The sequence below is a fragment of the Lygodium microphyllum genome, chromosome 12 (assembly GCF_053477565.2).
Source record: "Lygodium microphyllum isolate KBCC chromosome 12, Lygodium_microphyllum_v1.1.10, whole genome shotgun sequence".
Classification (NCBI taxonomy): Eukaryota; Viridiplantae; Streptophyta; class Polypodiopsida; order Schizaeales; family Lygodiaceae; genus Lygodium; species Lygodium microphyllum.
In genome coordinates, this window is record NC_141146.1 from 152,659,695 (window position 1) to 152,678,392 (window position 18,698).

Consider the following 18,698-nt stretch of genomic DNA (forward strand, 5'->3'; position numbering starts at 1 on the left):
GGCCTTAATTTCATCTCTAGCATGTATGTCTATGAGCATCCTTGGTGGTGGCGATCATCTAGTTCCTCTTGCGTTACTTCAAGCCATAAATCTAAGAGACCTCCTAAACGTGCATGGAATGGAATCTTCCTTTTGAAATATAGCATTGTTACCTACTAAAATGATAGTGTCTACCATACCTTGTTTATTTGTGTTCTTTAGTGTTTCCATTTCCTTATGTATTTCCTCTTACACTATGTTGTTCATTATTTTCTCTATCATCATCTTTAGTCTTCCCATTAGCCATAGCCATAGCCACATCTTATTGCCAGCTTTCCCTCCACCTTTGCTAAGTACATAAGCACTTTCACAAGTGAGTCTTTCAAAACCACATTCTCAGCTTCCAAGTTGCAATTATTGATGCACATATTCCTTCCACGGACTTGGCTCTAAATTTGGTGTCTCCCATGGGCCCAGTTCTCAATTTCGTTTGTGCAGTGATGCCCAGACCACTAAAAAAGGCTTTGGACACACGTCACAGCAAGAAGCTAAAGTCTAACCCTCACCCATAGGTGCTGCCCTTGCACTATAGGAGGAGGTGCCTAGGCATATTAGAAACCTGTCAAGCCTCTTTAAATAAAGAGGGGGTGGAAATGGGAGGGGGTAAGCTAAAGGCATGCAGAAAATGTAGACTGAGAAACGATGGTAGTCTGACTGAACTGTACAAACTGAGAGAGAGAGAGAGAGGTTGACTCTCTTATCCACAAAAGTTCTTAGCAAAAAGTTATTGGTCTTTATCTAGAACTATTCTAGTATAAAAAGGACATTATATCGTATCAATATCCTTGGTGTTTTCCCATCTTAATAATTAAATTAAAATTGCTTATACAGGCAAGTGCTTTCACAATCATAGATGGGAAACAATTTAAGTACAGCATAAGATAGCACTCCCCCCCCCCCCCCAAAAAAAAAAACACTATATTCAGATCATAGTGACAACAGATTTGCTGGTAATGTATTGACGAGCACATTCTCTTCAAACCCATTGGTTTATGTTCACCTCTGCGATTAGTTTCAGAAATATACACAGGCCAATAAACAGTAATGAGAATGAAGCAGATCACATGCAGCCAACAATTGGCACTTCGCTTACATTGGAAAGAAGTTAAAAACCCAGTTTCACTATACAAACTAGGAACTTCTCTTATTCAAAGACATGCTTGATTTCATTATCATAACTCAATGTACTTTCAACTCATTCTTGACGTTGTCAGTACCTAGGAATTTCTGAGAACGCCCTAGGGAGGCATGAAAATCATGATGCCATATGATGGCTGACAGTACAAATACATTGGCAGCAAAAAACGCAATGCTTGCCAGCCAAAGCTCTAAGAAAACATTCCTCCCTTGGAACTCCAAGGCATAACCCCACAGTAACCAATGCAGTTGTGCAGCTGTCCACAGAACCATGCACATAATTCCTTTCCAACGTAATCTCATTCGAGTCCATGGTAAAATGAGTGGCAAGAGGCAGAAAAACCAGACAAAATACTGAGCCGTGATGACCTACATAAACACAATCAGATTCATCAAGCTTGTGGAAATTAATGGCTGGCCGACATAAACAAAACACAATTAGATACATCAAGCTTGTGGACACTAGAAGTAATGGGAAATCAATGGCTGATAAAAGGAAATGTACCTTATTGAAGGCAACAAAAGCCACTGTCTGTATGAAAAAGCAGAAAGGAATATCCTTGCTATAATAACTGGTTACCACACTCTGCACCAAAAACTGAGGAACAAATGACAGAAGCCGCTCAAACAAACTGAAGGGGTGCCCATGGTGAAGGTATATGTGATAAAAATATATTGAAAAATTATGCCGAGGATCAGTTCGAGTCAGGTGATACAGTAAGGCCTCATGGAGGAATTTGTCCCCGTAACAAAAATAAAAAGCACCCTGAAGTAGGAAAAAATTTCCTCCAGAAACGACCCCAAAAATAAACCTGTTTCGGTTAAATAAGTTGCTCATAAACTGAAAGCTGGAAGTTGGATAGAAACCTTCGGGTAGTTTTGCCACATCTTTTTGACATGGTTCAGAGCTTGGTCTCCTCAACTCAGAGTGAAGAGTTCGAGTGGAAGAAAAATTACTATCTAGAACAATTAAGATAGCAAAGATATAGATGATTGGGTAAATCCTGAAGTGTACAACCAAGCCATACAAGACAGCACTTTCCAGTAAGCGACCTAACAAAACAACAGAATCCTTTTAAATTGCAGAAGACACTTCTGACGGTCAGTGATAGATACATATATAAGAATGAGACGTACAGAACAAAAGGTGACTTCACATTAAAAACATGGATAGATAAATGGATATGATCTGCAACATTGAAAACAACAAGATCCAATATACAACTGCAGGAAAAACACATCCCTTAATGCATAATGTGAGCCAAAATCTCAGTTATCTCATTTGAAGGGCCAAAAATGTCATTTCTGCAACCTCCACCTTTGCCTATGCCTGGCTCCTCCATTTTCTACTCCCACTGGCTTCTCTAAACAAAAACTACACGTTCAGTTGCAGTAGAAAAATGTGTGTTGAGGTGTTGGGCCCAGCTCCATTTTGGGGACACACAGCAGTTTATGTCCAAGAGGGGCACACAGTCTATGTCAAAGGGGGCGCATTGACCCAACTAGAGTCTTTTTTTTTCATGAAGGGTAATTGTAAATTACCAAAACAGAAAAACACAAAACTCAAGAGTGCAATATGACAACAAGTACAAAAGGTCTATTGCAGAAGCTCTCTCTCTCTCTCTCTCTCTCTCTCTCTCTCTCTCCAAGCCAGCACTTGCTCCCATGAGCTACTCAGGAGCTTGTTCCAGGGACCCCCACCCAACTATCTCATTTTACATCCCCCTATACTCACTGGATGGTATTCGATTTGCATGGCATATCATTGTATCCCACATGCATATAGCCTCGTGTCCCCAGATGGACATACTTGTATCCATTGAGAGCTTGCCCGGATGATAATGTCTACACTTGTTGCTCATTTAGATAGGATTTTCATTCTCTTTTCACTTTCATGACACCATGAGGATATTCCTTTGTACATGGATATGCCTCATAGGCGATTTGGTCTTTAGGAGACACTACTCTCTCTCTCTCTCTCTCTCTCTCTCTCTCTCTCTCTCGCATGGACGTGGGGCCTCTTAACTTCCCACCATCAAGCCCCATCTCTCCCTCCATCATACCTCCCTCATGAAGAGGGAAGATGGGGAGATAAAAGAAACCCCCAAGAGCTGAACAGAAATGCAGGAGATTAGTGCACAATTTGCCAAACAAATACACACTTATGCAGATGTGGCTAGATGCACAGAAGCAGAAGTGGAGGAGACATCAAATTGAATCAAAAGTATGGCTTGAGGATGCTGCCCTACGGGAGAAGACAGAAGTTTGAAAACTTCATGTTCGGGTGGTGGGGTGTAAGGAGTTGTACCCTCTTGAAGATGCTCAACTATGTGTCAAAAAATAGGGGTAGAAGACAACTCTATAGTTGTGGGAACTCCACAAAAGAAAAACATTGATCTCAAGTTTCAAGGACTTAGACATAGAGAGGCTCCCACTCTAAGAGAGGCTCTTAAGGGAGAGTAGATCTACCTAGTGAATGACCTCACACCAACCCAAGTTGCACCGCCATGAGTGTATGCCAAAGATTATGGAGGCCAGCACGGTGGACAAGCGCGCTGTTTACACAGAAATTTGTAAGGTTGTCATAAAGGGGTGCAGATGATGGTGCCCAGCCTGTAAGATATATTTGCAATTGGCTATGTGGAACTGCAGTGGATTGATGAGAACACGAGTGGCCTTGTTTGAGGAGATATTTAGAGGCAAAGACATCATACTACATGCATAGACACCACGTCCTAGGCACCCACTTACCAAAGTCAGATGCTACAGATGCAAGTCCACTTCCCACTCTTAGGTGCAATACTAGGAGGTACTAGAAGGTCTGGAGGAGTTGATGTCCTTTACAAGGAGGATGTACAGCAGGTCATGCAGGTCATGAGGAAGGAGGAGGTACCAAAAGATCTAGAGGAGTTGACGTCCTTTAAAGAGAGGATCTATAGCATGTTGTGCAGGTCATAAGGAGGAGGCTCCCATATCAGCATTCAGTGGATTTTTCCATGTTACGTACAAGTTAGATGATAAGAAGCTACAAAGATGATTCAAGAAGAGTGCAGGGTTTCCATCAAAAAGAAGGTATTGACTTGAAGGATACTTTTGCACCTACTGCATGACAAACATCCATTTGCCTCTTGAGCTTGGCTGCCCATTATAAGAGGCCATTGTTTCTATTGAATGTAAAAAGCGCCTCTCTGAATGGTGTTTCGGAAGAGGAGGTCCACGTGGCTCGATCGCCTCACTTCATTATTCTTGTCCATGAAGATAAGGTGTTTCATTTGTAGAAAGCTCTTTATGGGCTGAGGCAAGCCTTGCAGACCTAGTATCATCAAATTCATCGCTTCTTTAAGGACCGGTCTTTCCAACCCTATCCTTGTGATTGAAATTTGTACATATTAAGGATTCAAAGGGTATTTGCTACATTGTGCTTTATGTGGGTGATTTGATCAAGTTCGCATTCTTCAAAAGTTCAATCCATTCAAGCATAGCTCTCTTCTACTTTTAAGACAGCTGACCTCAGTTGATTGCTCTACTTTCTAGCATTTTCTAATGGTACCAATTCAATGGCCACCCCATTCAATCTAACACTCAAACTAATCAAGGATTTGGATGCTTCACCAATGATGAGACTTCTAACTAACAAGCAATGGGCAAGTTGCTTTGGCTCAAAAATTCCCTGACCTGACCTTGCATATTGCACATCTGTTCTTCCACAATACTTCAAGAGGAGTGCGTTGCACATCTTGAGATATCTCCCTCAAATCAACTCCTGTTTGTTGGCCCAGCTGCAAATAATCCATTGTTGCAGCTTCTTCCAAGGCGAAGCATAGAGCTCTCTATGATGCCACCTACTATGCAATCTACCTCACCGAGATACATTTTCCTCTCAACTCGCCTATGCCTAGCTTCATAGCAATCAAAGAGCATCGCCATTGCAAGGAACCCCACTGTATCCCCAAGATGAAGCATGTGGGGCTACACTTCCACTTCTCCATAGAGCAAGCTGAGTTCGGGACTATTCCGCTCCAACTTGTCCCACGTATAGGTCCTCCCCCTTCAGCATCAAGTTAGGGGGGATTGGTGGTGTGTTGCTTCAAGATCTTCTAGAGGCCATCTCTATGGACTCCCTCCATTCAACCCACTCCTTGAGAAATAGTGGTTTGGGTTTTTCTCCACTCTTTGGACATACATTGTATCATTCAATTCATTGGTTTATTCCTTGATTTTACACTTTTGTCTTTTGTGTTGTTGAGTTTCTCTCTAAGTTCAGTTGTTTAGTTGAGCTCATACACAATTTGTGTTTCCTCTACAAACCCTACAATGTTCCCTCACAACTGGGCCCATCCAATGAAGCACAAGTCTTAAGTTTTTGTGTGTGCTTTAAATGCTTCGTAGCCATGGCTGAAAACAATGGTGCTTGCAAGCTGTCACTCTCTGTATTGATGAAGGGTGCGAACGCATCACTAGTGATGTAGGCTATGTGACACTAAGTATATAAATGTTGTCACCTTGTTGGATATTAGTACACCTTCAAACTTAGACTCTTCATAAATGAAATTTATCACCAGGATGTGAAATTTTGATGCTTTGCTTAGCATTTGATTAAATGTTAATCAAATGTGCAAATGTGACTTGCACATCTGAGGTGCAAGTTTAATTATTTCACAATGTGGAACCCAAGACCCCGAGATATCAATTGGTGCCGAAGGCAAAAGTTGTAATAAGCTATGTCTAACAGGTACTAGGTGGTACCTAGTGTTAAATTTTGGCCTAGACCAATTTATTGGCCATTAATGTCAATGGCAACATTAAAGACTAGGCATTAAATAATTAAGGCTCTAAAGGCTAATAATTGCTCTAGATACTTGGAAGGCAAATTGGCCTAGCCAATTTAAGTATTAGCTGGTAAAATTATTTTTCCAAATACTAAAATAATTATTAAATTAATTTTTAATTAATATTTTAAACATTATTTTAATAATACGAAAATGCTGAAAAATGGGATTAGAAGACTACCACTTGGCAAAACTTGCCCATGCAAGCGAGGAGAAGGCTATTGGAGACTAGTGGGAAACTACTCCAACCATTGTGAATTCAAAGAAAGCTGTGAGAGAGAGATGATGCTGATGTGATTTGCAACCACCACAAACTTGTCCTACAACAAACCACAACAACTTTGAGCCCTCCAGATGCAAGCAACAAGAGCCCAAGGCCTTCCAAGTGTAGGTAACAACTTCCATGGTTGTTTGACCAGGGTAGTAGCAACAGATTTCAACCTTTTCTCATGATGAGACTCTGAATTCTCTCTCTCTCTCTATAGCATTCTCTCTCGTCTTCCAACCATTTCTAAAGTTTCCTCAACAAATTCTCGCCATTTGAACCATCAAAGGTGGAGATTTTGATTAATCTCTACTATAAACCCTAGTTTACATAAAAATTTAGGGTTTGACAGGTGCCTCAAGAAGGTGCTCAAAATTGAGGGCCTATGACTTGCATTCCAACAACTGAAATTGAAGAAGTCCAAGGAGATTCAACATGCCAACCAATCAATATCGAATTTGGGGCTAAATTTGTCTCTCAAGGGCAAGGTGAAGGCCAGTCCCCAAGTAAACTAAGGGAAAATTTGGTTTGAAAGCTTACTAGTTATTTATGAAAGCAACAGACACTCGGATTAGTGAAAGAGATTAGAGGATCTTAATTGTACTCCATCCATTTTGCAATTGAAGACAAAAATACCGTGAGGGGCGCTAGTTTTGGGATCAACAAGCTATTGATTGTCCAAGATTAAGTGGTAAAGTGTGCATTTCGATCTGTATGATTTATTTACTTATTGTAATTATTAATTAATTAGGTTATTACCACCTTCTCCGAGGAGAAAGACTGGTTTCAAGGTTCCATTGTCTAGATACAATCAAAGCCCTTGATTTGCAAGGATCGAGACACTTGATTGGAGGTTAGACATGTTGCTCTAGTATTGAAATTGTGTTCAGCAAAGCATTTACAGCAAGTATGTCTTCTTATAGTAAGTAGGATTAAGCAATGACATCTCATTCTGAAAATGCACATAATGAAAGGGAAAATGCAATGCCTACTCTTGGAACAAGCTTACAACATGGACAAGAAGGAGAAAATGTGGTTGTTGACTAAGAAATGGATCCTTCTAGGCCACAAGATGGTAATGACTAGCAAGGAGGTGAAGAGTATGATGACCACTTCAAGGCTCAGTAAGGCAACACCTGACATCTTTGTTAAATTGCCCAAAGATCCATAGTTTGAGAGATTTTTAAATTCTCCCAAAAAGGACAGTAAGGACAAGAAAAAGATGTTATCTTCAAAGGCATTTGGACAGCAAGAAGCTTCCAAAGGACAGCCTCCACAACCTAAAGATGCACTAAAAGTTGGAGATGAGCAAAAGCAAATGGTACCACTAGGATTGCATACCCAAATGCAAGGCCATCTTGGTAGTGCCAATCGAATAGGTTTTGGACAGCCGAACATGCATGCAATTATGAAGCAACCAAGATACTTTGGTGATGGCATCATTTGTCATGCTATGCTGGGTCAAGGACCACATATTAAAATGTATGGCACAACTACTTATGGTATACAACAACTAATGCATGGTGTGCAAGGCCCAATATATCTAGGTGTGGCTGGTAATATGCATAACCCTATGTATGGCAGCATTGGCATGATGCCTAGGGCACAAAGTGGCATGTATGGTAATGCATTTGCACCACTCGATGCTTATGGAGATCAATGAATGAGTGATGATGATCATCAAAATGCTTCTTTTGGTGTTGGTCATGATGTAAATACAACAAATGCACCCCTTTTGCAACAACTAATATGTGATAACTTGACTCCCAAAAGGGTAGCAAAAGACTATGATGAGGGTGGAAAAGGAGTGAAGTTGGAGTCCTTTAGTGGTGCACAAGATAGGCTAAAAGCTTCGACTTTTATTCGGTAGTTTGATGCAGCCTATTTTGAAGGAAACTTCATCCAATCCTCTAAGATTCAAAAGGCAACCACTTTCTTGAAGGGAAACTCATCACAATTATGGTCCATGCTCTTAATGCAAGGTAGAGCACCATCAACATGGATACAATTTAAGCAAATGTTTCGTTCGAACTAGGTGACTAGTACATTTGAGATGGACATTATGATAGCTTGGAATAAGCTTGGTGCAATGAGATGCAAGAATCTGGAGTAATATAATAAGTTTTGGGATGCCTTGCTATCACTTACTTCTTATCATCTAATATCTTAATCAAATGTTATTGGCAAGATTAGAGCATCTCGAAATTTCATGTCCCTGTAACAACTTGAAAGGGTCAAAGTGTGAGTGTGCAACAAAAGAGGAAACACGAACGAGGAGAGAAGAGCAAGAGACTGCAAGAAAATAAGAGAATGAATGAAAAAAATCTACACTAGACTCTAAAAGAAAGTTGAATACAAAAAGAGAACTAATTAGTCCCCACACACAGCCCAAGGCATCAATGAGGATACCAAATCATGCTGAAGATGAAGGCAGCAGTGGAAATAGAGAAGAATCGCCAAGTCAAAGTGTATATCTGCCAAGGAAGTGAGAAGAATAATTTGCCAACTAGTGGGAGGGCTATAAACAGCATAAACCCCCCAAATCTAGAAGACCAGCATTTGAGGATGACAAATGAAACCAGCCTTCCTTCTTGGAATGGGTGGTGATAACCTGATTTAAGAGTTAATTACAGCAATAAATAAATGCACATAAATTGAAATACACACTTTACCATAACATTCTTGGACAATAGACTCCTTGTTGGCCCCAAAATTGGCGCCCCTTGCGGTATTTCTTTAGCTTTCATTCAATTGGAAGGAGTACAGCTCGAGATTCTTCAATCTCCTCTTGCTAACCAATTGCTCTTGTTGTCATAAATGGCCAGCAAGCCTTTTGGGTCATTTGCCCCTTGATTCACCCAGGACTTCTTCAATTTAACCCTTGGCTGGCCAAATGCTGCCCCAAATCAGTTTGGGATGGGCTAGCTCCCGAAATCCCTTGATAATCTTCAATTATCAGCTACTGATTTCAGTCCCTTGAGCCTCCAGTCTCTGGCACGGATCCCAAGGCGGCTGCTAAACCCTAATTTCTGCTGTAAATTAGGGTTTACTGCAGAAATTACAGATCAGCCCACCAAAAATGGCTGAGATCTTCTCCGAATGGCTAAGAATTGCTGAGAATGGCTGAGCATAGGCTGAAGTAGATGAGAGAATGCTGTAGAGAGAAAAAATTCTGAGATTTGTCGCAAAGAACTGATCAAAATCAGCTGCTGCCCTGCTGTACCAGCCCCAAACGGATGCACCAACAACAATAGGAGTATCAAAGACCGTGATCTTCAAGAGAAAGTGCATCAGCAGCAATTGTCAGCTTCCCAAGGTCAAGAATATGCAATCTCCATCACCAAAATGGTCTCCAATGGCTGGGAAATGGCCCCAAAAGCTGGCAGCAACAGTCCAACATCTCTTCCCAACAGCTCCAAAATGAAAAAACGAGATTTCCCTCTCCCTTCAGCCCTATTTAGCCTTTTCCCCACTTGCATGGGAAAGTTTTGCCAAGTGGCAGCTTTCTTAATCCATTTTCAACAATTTCCAGCCATTTAATCAATTTTCAAAATTAATTAATTCTGAAATTTAATTCAGCCCTTAATCCATGCCCAAAAAATTGACCTTGCCCATCCAAAAATTAATTGGCTAGGCCATTTGCAACGCAAAGTGGTCCCATGCACTAATTGACCCTTGGACAAGCATTAATCCATTAATTAATGCCTAGTCCCTAGTGTCACCGCTGACACTTAATGGCCAATTAATGGTCCTAGGGGCAAACTGACACCAAAATTCACCTAGAACTTGTTACAACTTTTGCCTTTGGCACCCATCCTTTCCCAGGGTCCTTGGGCTTTCAATTGTAAAAAAGTAGCTTGCACCTCACATGTGCAACACATGTGAATCTTTTAATTGCACATTTGATTAATCCTTTAATCAAATGTCAATTAAACATAAGCAAAGCATCAAATTTTCACGTCCTCATGACACTAAAAATCTTATGGACTCCATTTAATGCAATCGACTGTACAAAAAAATTCGAAAATGTAAAAAAAGGCATCATAAATGCCGACATGGGAAAAAAATGCACACTAAAAATCCAAATAAAGAAAAAAATACATGCTCAAATAGAGTTGTTTCCTCTGTCAAAGCACATGACAAACATATCAAAGCTCCTAATGTCCTCATCTGACTTAAACTTAGGCTCACAAGCACGAGATGATAGTGCATGACAAACATGATTGCGAGCACCCCCTCTCAAATTCTAAATGTCGTTGAAGACTGATTCCTGAAGAAGATGCGGATTCGAGTGTGACAATAAGAGTGCCAATGACAATGAAGTCTATCGATGTAGACTACTAATGAAGAAGCTCTTCACAATCTTGGAAATTCCCCTCTGCAACACTACGGACTAGGAAAGTCACAACCACATCACCGAGATCATCCCCCTCTAAAAGGAATGGGGATAATGAGAAAACCACCAAAGGAGAGGGTGGGGCATGAAAAAAAACTTGTGAAATACATGGTGCACAAGCAGAAATGGGTGTAGCAATAGACAACTACCTCGAAGGACCCTACACAAGGGAAGGGGACTCGAGCCTATAGAGCCCGCTCTCCTACCAACCTGTTGCCAAAACAACTCCAAACAACAACCTAAGTGGGGTCTTTCCTTTGTAGAGACTCCAAGTCCTTACATTGGCGATGATACCATGTGAGAGTACGCAATGAAAGAGGAAACATGAACAAGGAGAGAGAAGGAAAGAGAAAGACTATAAGAAAATAAGAGAATGAATGAAGAAAATCTACACAGAAGACTGGAAGAAAGTTGAATCAAGAAGAGAACTGATCAATCCTTGCACACAGCTCAAGGCGTCAATGAGGGCACTGCATCAGACCAAAGATGAAGGCAACACCAAAGACAAAGGAGAGTCACCAAGTTGGAGTGTGCACCTGCCAAAGAAATGAGAAGAATAATCTGCCAACTAGTGGAGGGGCTATAAATAGCATGAACTTGTTAGCAATCTAGTCAACTCGTGTGAGTTTGGGCTATGCTTGACATTATTGGGTAATTTAGGCATTTTATAGTGGTCATATTCGTGATTATTTAGGCATTTATTGCTGGCTGACCAGCATTGAATGTTGGCTGTTAGCTGCCATATTTGGCATATTTTGGGTCTATTTATTCAGTGACTCCTCCTCCTCTCATTCAGTCATCTTCATTCTTCAAGTGGTCTTCCTCTTGGAGAGAGGAGCCAATGCCGATGCCTACATAGCCAATGGCTCACTGTTGTACGCGTCATTCTTGTGTTTCATATATGGATTCCATTTCCCAAGCACATCTCTCAGTTCTCTTCCTTTGCAATGTTCTTTTGTTCTTTTTTTCTTTTGTTTCCTTTCTCTTCTGTCTTGTGTTAAGCAGTTTATTTCAGCACTTATCTATGCTTCCATTGTTGCACCACATGTGATATGGCATCAAAGTGCAGGATCTCGATTCTTGCTATGATTTTTCTACTGATTATAGGTCTTTCTCCCCCCTGCCGATCAGGCCTGCGTTTTCCAAACCAGTAACCTACGTTTTCAGCCTGCACCTAGATTTCAGCTTGCAATTGTCAATTTGTTGCATTCAATGCTCCACCAGCATACGTTTTTGGTTTTCTGCCCCTAACCATGACTGGGCAAGGGCGATTGCTTGTACAGGCCGTTTTTGCTGTTTTTGGCAATTTTTGACTGGTTTTTCTTCATTTTGCAATAGTTGGCCTTCATTTTTTAATCAGATTTTTTGTTACACTGCATGTAAACTCTCATTTTGTAAAGTCTTTGCTGTTGGTTTGGCTGTATTCCTTCTCCGTACACCCTCTATCTTCTCTTCTTTTCCTCTCTAGATGGCTCCTCCGTGCACTTCTACAAATGATAAGTTACATGGACCTAGCTATCTTACATGGAGTGCTATGATGAAAACTTGGTTTGTGCAAAAGTGGCTTTGGTACATTGTCTGTGGAGCTATTCCTCAGCCTTAGCATCCTTTTCCTCTTCCCGAAGATTTTGATGAGGACAACCATGAGGAAGCTGTGCTTACATGGGTTTCGAATGATACCTATGCATATGTTGCACTGCTTTGGTGTAAGTTCTACCGGCAATTACCTCCTGTAAGACATCATCAAAAATATAGTCGAAGCTTCAGATGTTGTACGAGGCACCTTCCCCCATGCGTGTTGTGACCCTTTATGGACAGCTTCAACACATGCAGTCTACCCTTCCATAGGCACATCTAGTGGGTACGGTACTCTACAAGCTCCCCCCAGAGTTTGATGGAGTAGCGAATGCTTTGAGGGCACAGACATCCTCTACACATGTGAGCTTTACACATATGTCCTCGATACTACTTGAGCATGAGATATCTTCGTGTTTACAGGGGAGGCTCTCATCTCATTATGGCGATTCCAGTGAGGCCTTTACAGCTTCACAGAGGGGTGACAGAAAGAATTCGTCAAAGGCCCAATATTATCACTACGGTAAGAAGGGTCACTTGCGGAAGGACTGCCAAAGCCATGAGCACTTTGTGCTTAGAAATGGTTTTCTAATGATACATGGGCAACTGTGTATCACAAAGCAGTTGAAGCCTAAGGTGATCACGGAGAGTCATGCTTCTCCTTACGTAGGACATACAGGGATCGATGCCATAGTTAAAAGCAATGAAGCATTTCTTTTATTGGTCTTCTTTGAGACATGATGTTGAGTAGTTTATCAAGACATGCATCGTATGTCAAAAAGTGAAGTATGATAGGCAAAAGATGCCGGGCTTATTGCAGCCCTTGCCTATTCTAGATCCGCCTTGGTAAAGCATTCCTATGGACTTTATCTTTGAGCTTCCTGGGACACCTATGGAGAACGATGGGATATGGACAATTATTTGCAAGTTCAATAAGCAGACCCATTTCATTCTGCTAAGAAAGGGAATAAAGGATAATCATATGGCAAACTTATTTTTGTAGCATATGTTTAAATATCATGGCATGCCAAAGTTGATCATCAATGATCGAGAGCCTTAGATGACCAATTTGTTTTGAAAGGGCTTTTCATCATTCTATCTGCAAACATATTTGTCACTCACAAAAGGCAAAGTCTACCTTGATCTCTTGGCATGCTATATATTTGAGCATAAGTTATAGTGGAAGCAATATTTACCTTTGGTAGAGTTTGCATACAATAATATAATGCATAGTTCCACTAGCAAGACTCCATTTGATGTTGTGGAAGGTGGCAAGAAAGTGCCTCCCCATTTTGCACGCAAAGGACAAGATCTTTGAGGCTAATTGGTATGTAGAAAACATGGATGCAGCCTATGCAAAGGTTAAGTATGCTCTTCAAAGGTCTCAAGAGAAGCAAAAGAAGACAGATGATTGCCATAGATGTGCTTTGCACTTTATAGAGGACGATTATGTGTTGCTAAGTTTTCAAAAGGCAAGGCTAAAAAAGATGATAGGTAGAGAGAGATTGTATCCGAGACAAAGTATGAGATATTATGGGCCCTTCCAAGTGTTGAAGAGGATTAGTGGCATTGCTTATAGAATGAAATTGCCTCCACATTGGCAGATACACAATGTCTTGCATGTAAGCTCATTGGGGCCTTTTCACGGTGATGTGCCTAAGGATGTATCTATTGAAATTCAGCCGATGAGATTTTAGTACCTGAACTTGGCAACGACCATCCTCAATTGTTGTAGCTTTTCCACTTGCATAGACAAGTTTTACTAAGTGACAATCCTTCAAAACAATTTCCAGCTTTATTAAATGAATTTTCAAAAAAATCATTTAATAATGATTTATGGCTCAAAAAAATATCTAATTGGCCAACGATTAAATTAGCTAGGCCAATTTATCACCAAGCGATCTTGAGCACTCACTAGCCTAGAATTAACATTAATTAATTACTTAATGTAAATTTTCTAGTGTCACCACTAACACTAATTGCTAATTAAATGTTCTAGACCAAGTTTTGACATCTGGTACCAACTAGTACCTATTAAGCATAACTAATTACAGCTTTTACCAATGTCACCCCACTAATCACAGGGTTACTAAGGTCTCGATGTCACTTAACTTACTTGCATTTCACATGCACCTCACATGTGCACAACTAAATAATGCCAAAGCTAAGCATTAAATATACACATCCTCCTGATAGATCAGCTCGAAGGACACATATTGATCCTCATGCTACATAGCAGTACAGAGACAGGCAAGTTGGGCCCTAAGTTCCAAGAAGGTTATATCACTACTTCAATGCCCATCTTACATGGCAAAAAATCTCACACACACGAGGGTAAAAAGTGTCAGTGTTAAGAGTCCCACTCTGAAACAACTACGGGGATCTAGTATAACACTCCCACCTAAAGTGAACTATGGGCTTAAACCTTTGAAAGGAAATGTTTTTAAAAGGCCAATTAAAAGACCTCGAACCTCTCCCTAGGAAGAATCTTTGTGGGCATACATGCCACATTCTCCTTGTATAGGCACATTAACCAAGTCAATCTCCCATCACCATGAAACCTTTCCATAACATACAACTTGATGTGCTTTGTACAAGCATGAAACAATGGATTTCTTGGAATCGCAATAGTGCATTGACTTACAGGCCTCTATTAGCCAAATAAACCCAATCACTCTTTTGCAAACAATGTTGCCCAATGGCTGAAAATTCAGCTGGGGACGATGCTTGTGTAGAGGGTCTATTATACAAAATGTCTTGCTGAACTCACTACCTGTGATTGCTAACTAATTACATCCTTAGAATTTCCATCAGGAACTGATGGGAATTGTAATAAATTTTGTATATGGCAAGATATTGAGAAACTAGTTCTTGGTTCTAATGGTGTTGAAGACTTCAATTACTTTGAATGAACTTGCTCTTTAAAGTAGTTTAAATGGAGAAATTTAGTACAGCCTTTCTTCAGTTGTCATCTGAATGTCTTGCTGAAATCAGAGCATCTCACTAAATACATCCTTGCATTGATGTTGTGTCTGCAGCACCTTCAAAGCCAGCTAATTTGTTCCCTGCATATCGACTTTAGTGCAAACCATTACAAACACTTTGGGCTTCTTAAGTAATTATACTCTTCTGAATCCTTGATAAGATGTCATACAAATTGTCAATTCAAGCTCTCAAAATGTGACAAATCTTTTCTTCGTTTGAGTTCTCCCTCGTCCAAGGGTTTAAAGCCACTATTCCATCTCTTCAAGTAGGAAATGGAACGATACATCTCTCTCACACGTTTTTTTAATGATATTATTTAACATGCAGAACCCCTTACTGTGAGAGGTATTATTGTTACAATTAAAGGCAGTAGAAATATACACCATCTAAATGTCACCCACTACAATGTATATTGTCTCAGGCAAACCACATTAATGTCATTAATTGTGAACATGAGACCTGTCTGAGTGTGACTAACAGAAGTAAGAGTTCATGTCACTCTAAAAATCTTGTACGAACATCAAATAGCAAGTCCCAAGGACATAAGTACATTAACAATCACATCAAAGCACGAAAAACAGTAGACTCCAAACTCTTGAGGCATCCAATTAGTAAGGAATGATAAGATTTATTAATATTTAAGGAACTGAAAAGGCGTTAACGCATGCAGGTTTCAAATTACTTACCTGTGAGAAGGTCATATATAATTCTGAGAATAATGCAACAAACTAAGGACTCGCAATTGCCACGTGTAGCCACTGTAAAAGTAAAAGGATTGAATAACCATACTGCTGCACATACACTGCTCTTGTTGCTGGAAATGCCTTGTAATCTAAGAATTCCATAAATTAGATGCCCCGCAAGTATATCTGCAAATATCGCATCCTTAAATCCACCTTTGAAGTGTCTATGAGGAACTTAAGCACATTTTGTGACGAGACCTTTGCAAGCTTTCATAACATACATTTTGCACAATTAACTTCTGTAAAGACACAGTAATAACAGCATATTCAGCATAAATACCTCAAGACACCACAAAAAGAAGACCAAGCATTCTAGGCAGAAAAGCAGCACACATTAAGTATATGGTTTGCCTAACAGTGAACAACAACAAGGAATGGTCGAATCAAAACCTCAATTGCCTCCAAAGGTTGCATGACTGAAAATTTAATACTCTAAATCAAATTTGATCAACTTAAAGTGAATCACAAGGAAAAGATGGATAGTAGTGACAAGACATAACACTCATCAAAAGGAGCAACGCAGAGAACTGTTAAAAATAATTTGGTTAAGAAATCCTTATTCCAAAGCGCATATCCATTGCTATTTTGATTGTAATCCTGAATGTGATCAGTCCAGGTAGCTCCATCAGATATCCCTCCAGAGCATGCTTTCCTTCACACCATTCCACCTTCCTTTGCATCATCCCTTCCTCCTCAACAGCCAAGAGGCAATCTCATCCTAATAGGCTCGACAGCACCTGATTCATTCAAAGGCTCTTTAGTGATGGCTAGCAATCAATCGAGACATGTTCTTTGACGATCACCCTTAAGAGGGTGTTTGACCTTGCATCCTTTACTTTTCCACATCTTGTGTGCCCTGTGAAGAAAACTGCTAGGGTTTGCACACTGAGGACACAGAGTGTGTACGACCACGATAGAAACACAAAGAGATAGAGACAAACACTAAGGGCAAAACTCAAACCCTAAACGCAAAACTCAGAAACTCAAACACAAATAGAAGAAGGGAGAGAGAGAACACAACTCTGAAGTGAATGAATGCTGTAAATGAATGTAAGAGTGTATAGTATGCTCAAGGGCAGAGCAATGTCGTAGTGTGACGTCCACCGGAGATGGATCCCAAGTCTGTAACCACCAGTCGGAGTGTAGGAGTGCTGAATAGTGAATGGAAGCAGGCTGATCACCAAAGCGCAGCAATCTAGAGGCTGGAAACTGGTAAATGCAACAATGTGCCGCCGATCGGAGGCTAGAAACTGCGCACAGTGTGTTGTAAACAGCAAGCTGAAACAGTGTCTGATGTGGCTAGCGATGACTAGATGATCAGATCATAGCAGATGATGATGTCACCAGCAACTGACGTCAGCATGGATGAAGGCGCCAGCAGCGGCAGCAAACATGGATGGAGTAGCAACGGTCTCGAGGGCTGGACAGCCACGTGGGAGGAGGCTGATGGCTGAAATCTGCACGTGGAGTGAGAAACCTGCACAAACAGAATAAGGCTGAATGGGGGCAGCCTGTCTATTTATAGATGTGGAAGGGCGCCCCAAAAATTAGGGTTTCCACTAAACTCTCTCGAACTGCTCCCCGTTTTAGGGCTTTTACTCTAAAATAGCATTCTTTAGTGTGTTTTGGGACTGTTTAAGAGGCTAATCAGCAAATAATGCATATTTTAGCTCAACATGCCCTCTACTTTGCAAGTCAATCTTCTCTCCTAGGCTTTGCATGGCCATCCTACCCCTTCTTTCCTAGCATGTCCCTTCACTTGAGCCATCTAAAATTGCCTTCTAAATTATCACACTTTTCTGGCTTTTTTTTTACTCTTAAAACAGCCCCAAAAAGGCCCTTTTTTAAACACAACTTTTTCTAGCCCTAATATGTTCTACAAATAGGGACCCATTGTGCACTCCCAATTTTATCCCTAGTTCTCATATTGTGCCAGCATTCTCTTCGGCATCTCCCTCTCAAGTAGATACAAAAGCTGCTGCCCTAGGTAGAAGCCCCAGATGCCATCATTACCCAGCAGTCTGATACTGCCACCCAGCCACATCTATTGCCACCAATCTGTCAGAAGTGGAGCAGCGGTGGAAGCATAAACATGTGCTGAAATAAACTGCTGAAACACAAGACAAAAAGAGAAAAGAAAAGAGCACGATACAGATGAGAACTCAGATGTATGCACGGGAAATGGAATCCATATATCTGAACACGAGACAGTCGCATACAACAGTGAGTCACTGGCTGCGTGGGCACTGGTACTGGCACTGGCTCCTCTCTCCACAGAGTCTCTAGATGGTGAAGGTGATGATGATGACCGAGGAGCACCGGGTATAAATAGGCTGAAAAAGTGGGGAGCAATAATGCTGGTCGGACAGCATTAATGCTGCCCGACTAGTGCATAAAAATGCTCCACTGGCATAAAATGCCACACCAGAAAAAACCTAAAATACCTAATAAAAATGCCCAGCCCAGATCAAGCTCAGACTCACACATGAGCTGACAAAAAATCTGCTGCAGAAAGTCAAAAAATCAGTCAAAAACAGCAAAAACGGCCTGAAGTAACAGTCACCCAGCCACGAGAGACGCTGAATCAGCAAAACGCAGGCTGTAAACTGCAGGAAAACAGGTAGAAAACTGTCACCAGCAGCTGCAAATGAAAAACGCAGGCAGTAGAGGGTGCGTAGGCAGCAGGCGATGACAAAACTGCAAAAAACGCAGGCTGAAAACAGCCCCAA

The 18,698-nt window shown here is 40.9% G+C and overlaps 1 protein-coding gene across 2 annotated transcripts in view; it reads right to left on the minus strand.

The window, feature by feature from the left end:
• Positions 1 to 1,026: 1,026 nt before the first annotated feature.
• PNT1 (mannosyltransferase family protein) overlaps positions 1,027 to 18,698 on the minus strand; it is a 37,816-nt gene continuing 20,144 nt past the window's right edge. The window contains exons 2-4 of one of the 2 annotated variants that reach the window (XM_087690260.1): positions 15,913 to 15,984; positions 1,682 to 2,229; positions 1,027 to 1,545 (exon numbers count right to left, since the gene is read on the minus strand). In XM_087690260.1, the coding sequence (XP_087546386.1) occupies positions 1,219 to 1,545; positions 1,682 to 2,229; positions 15,913 to 15,984 (947 nt within the window). In that variant the 3' untranslated portion in view covers positions 1,027 to 1,218. Of the gene's footprint in view, positions 1,546 to 1,681; positions 2,230 to 15,912; positions 16,096 to 18,698 lie in introns of both variants that reach the window. The other variant, XM_087690259.1, reaches the window with a different exon arrangement.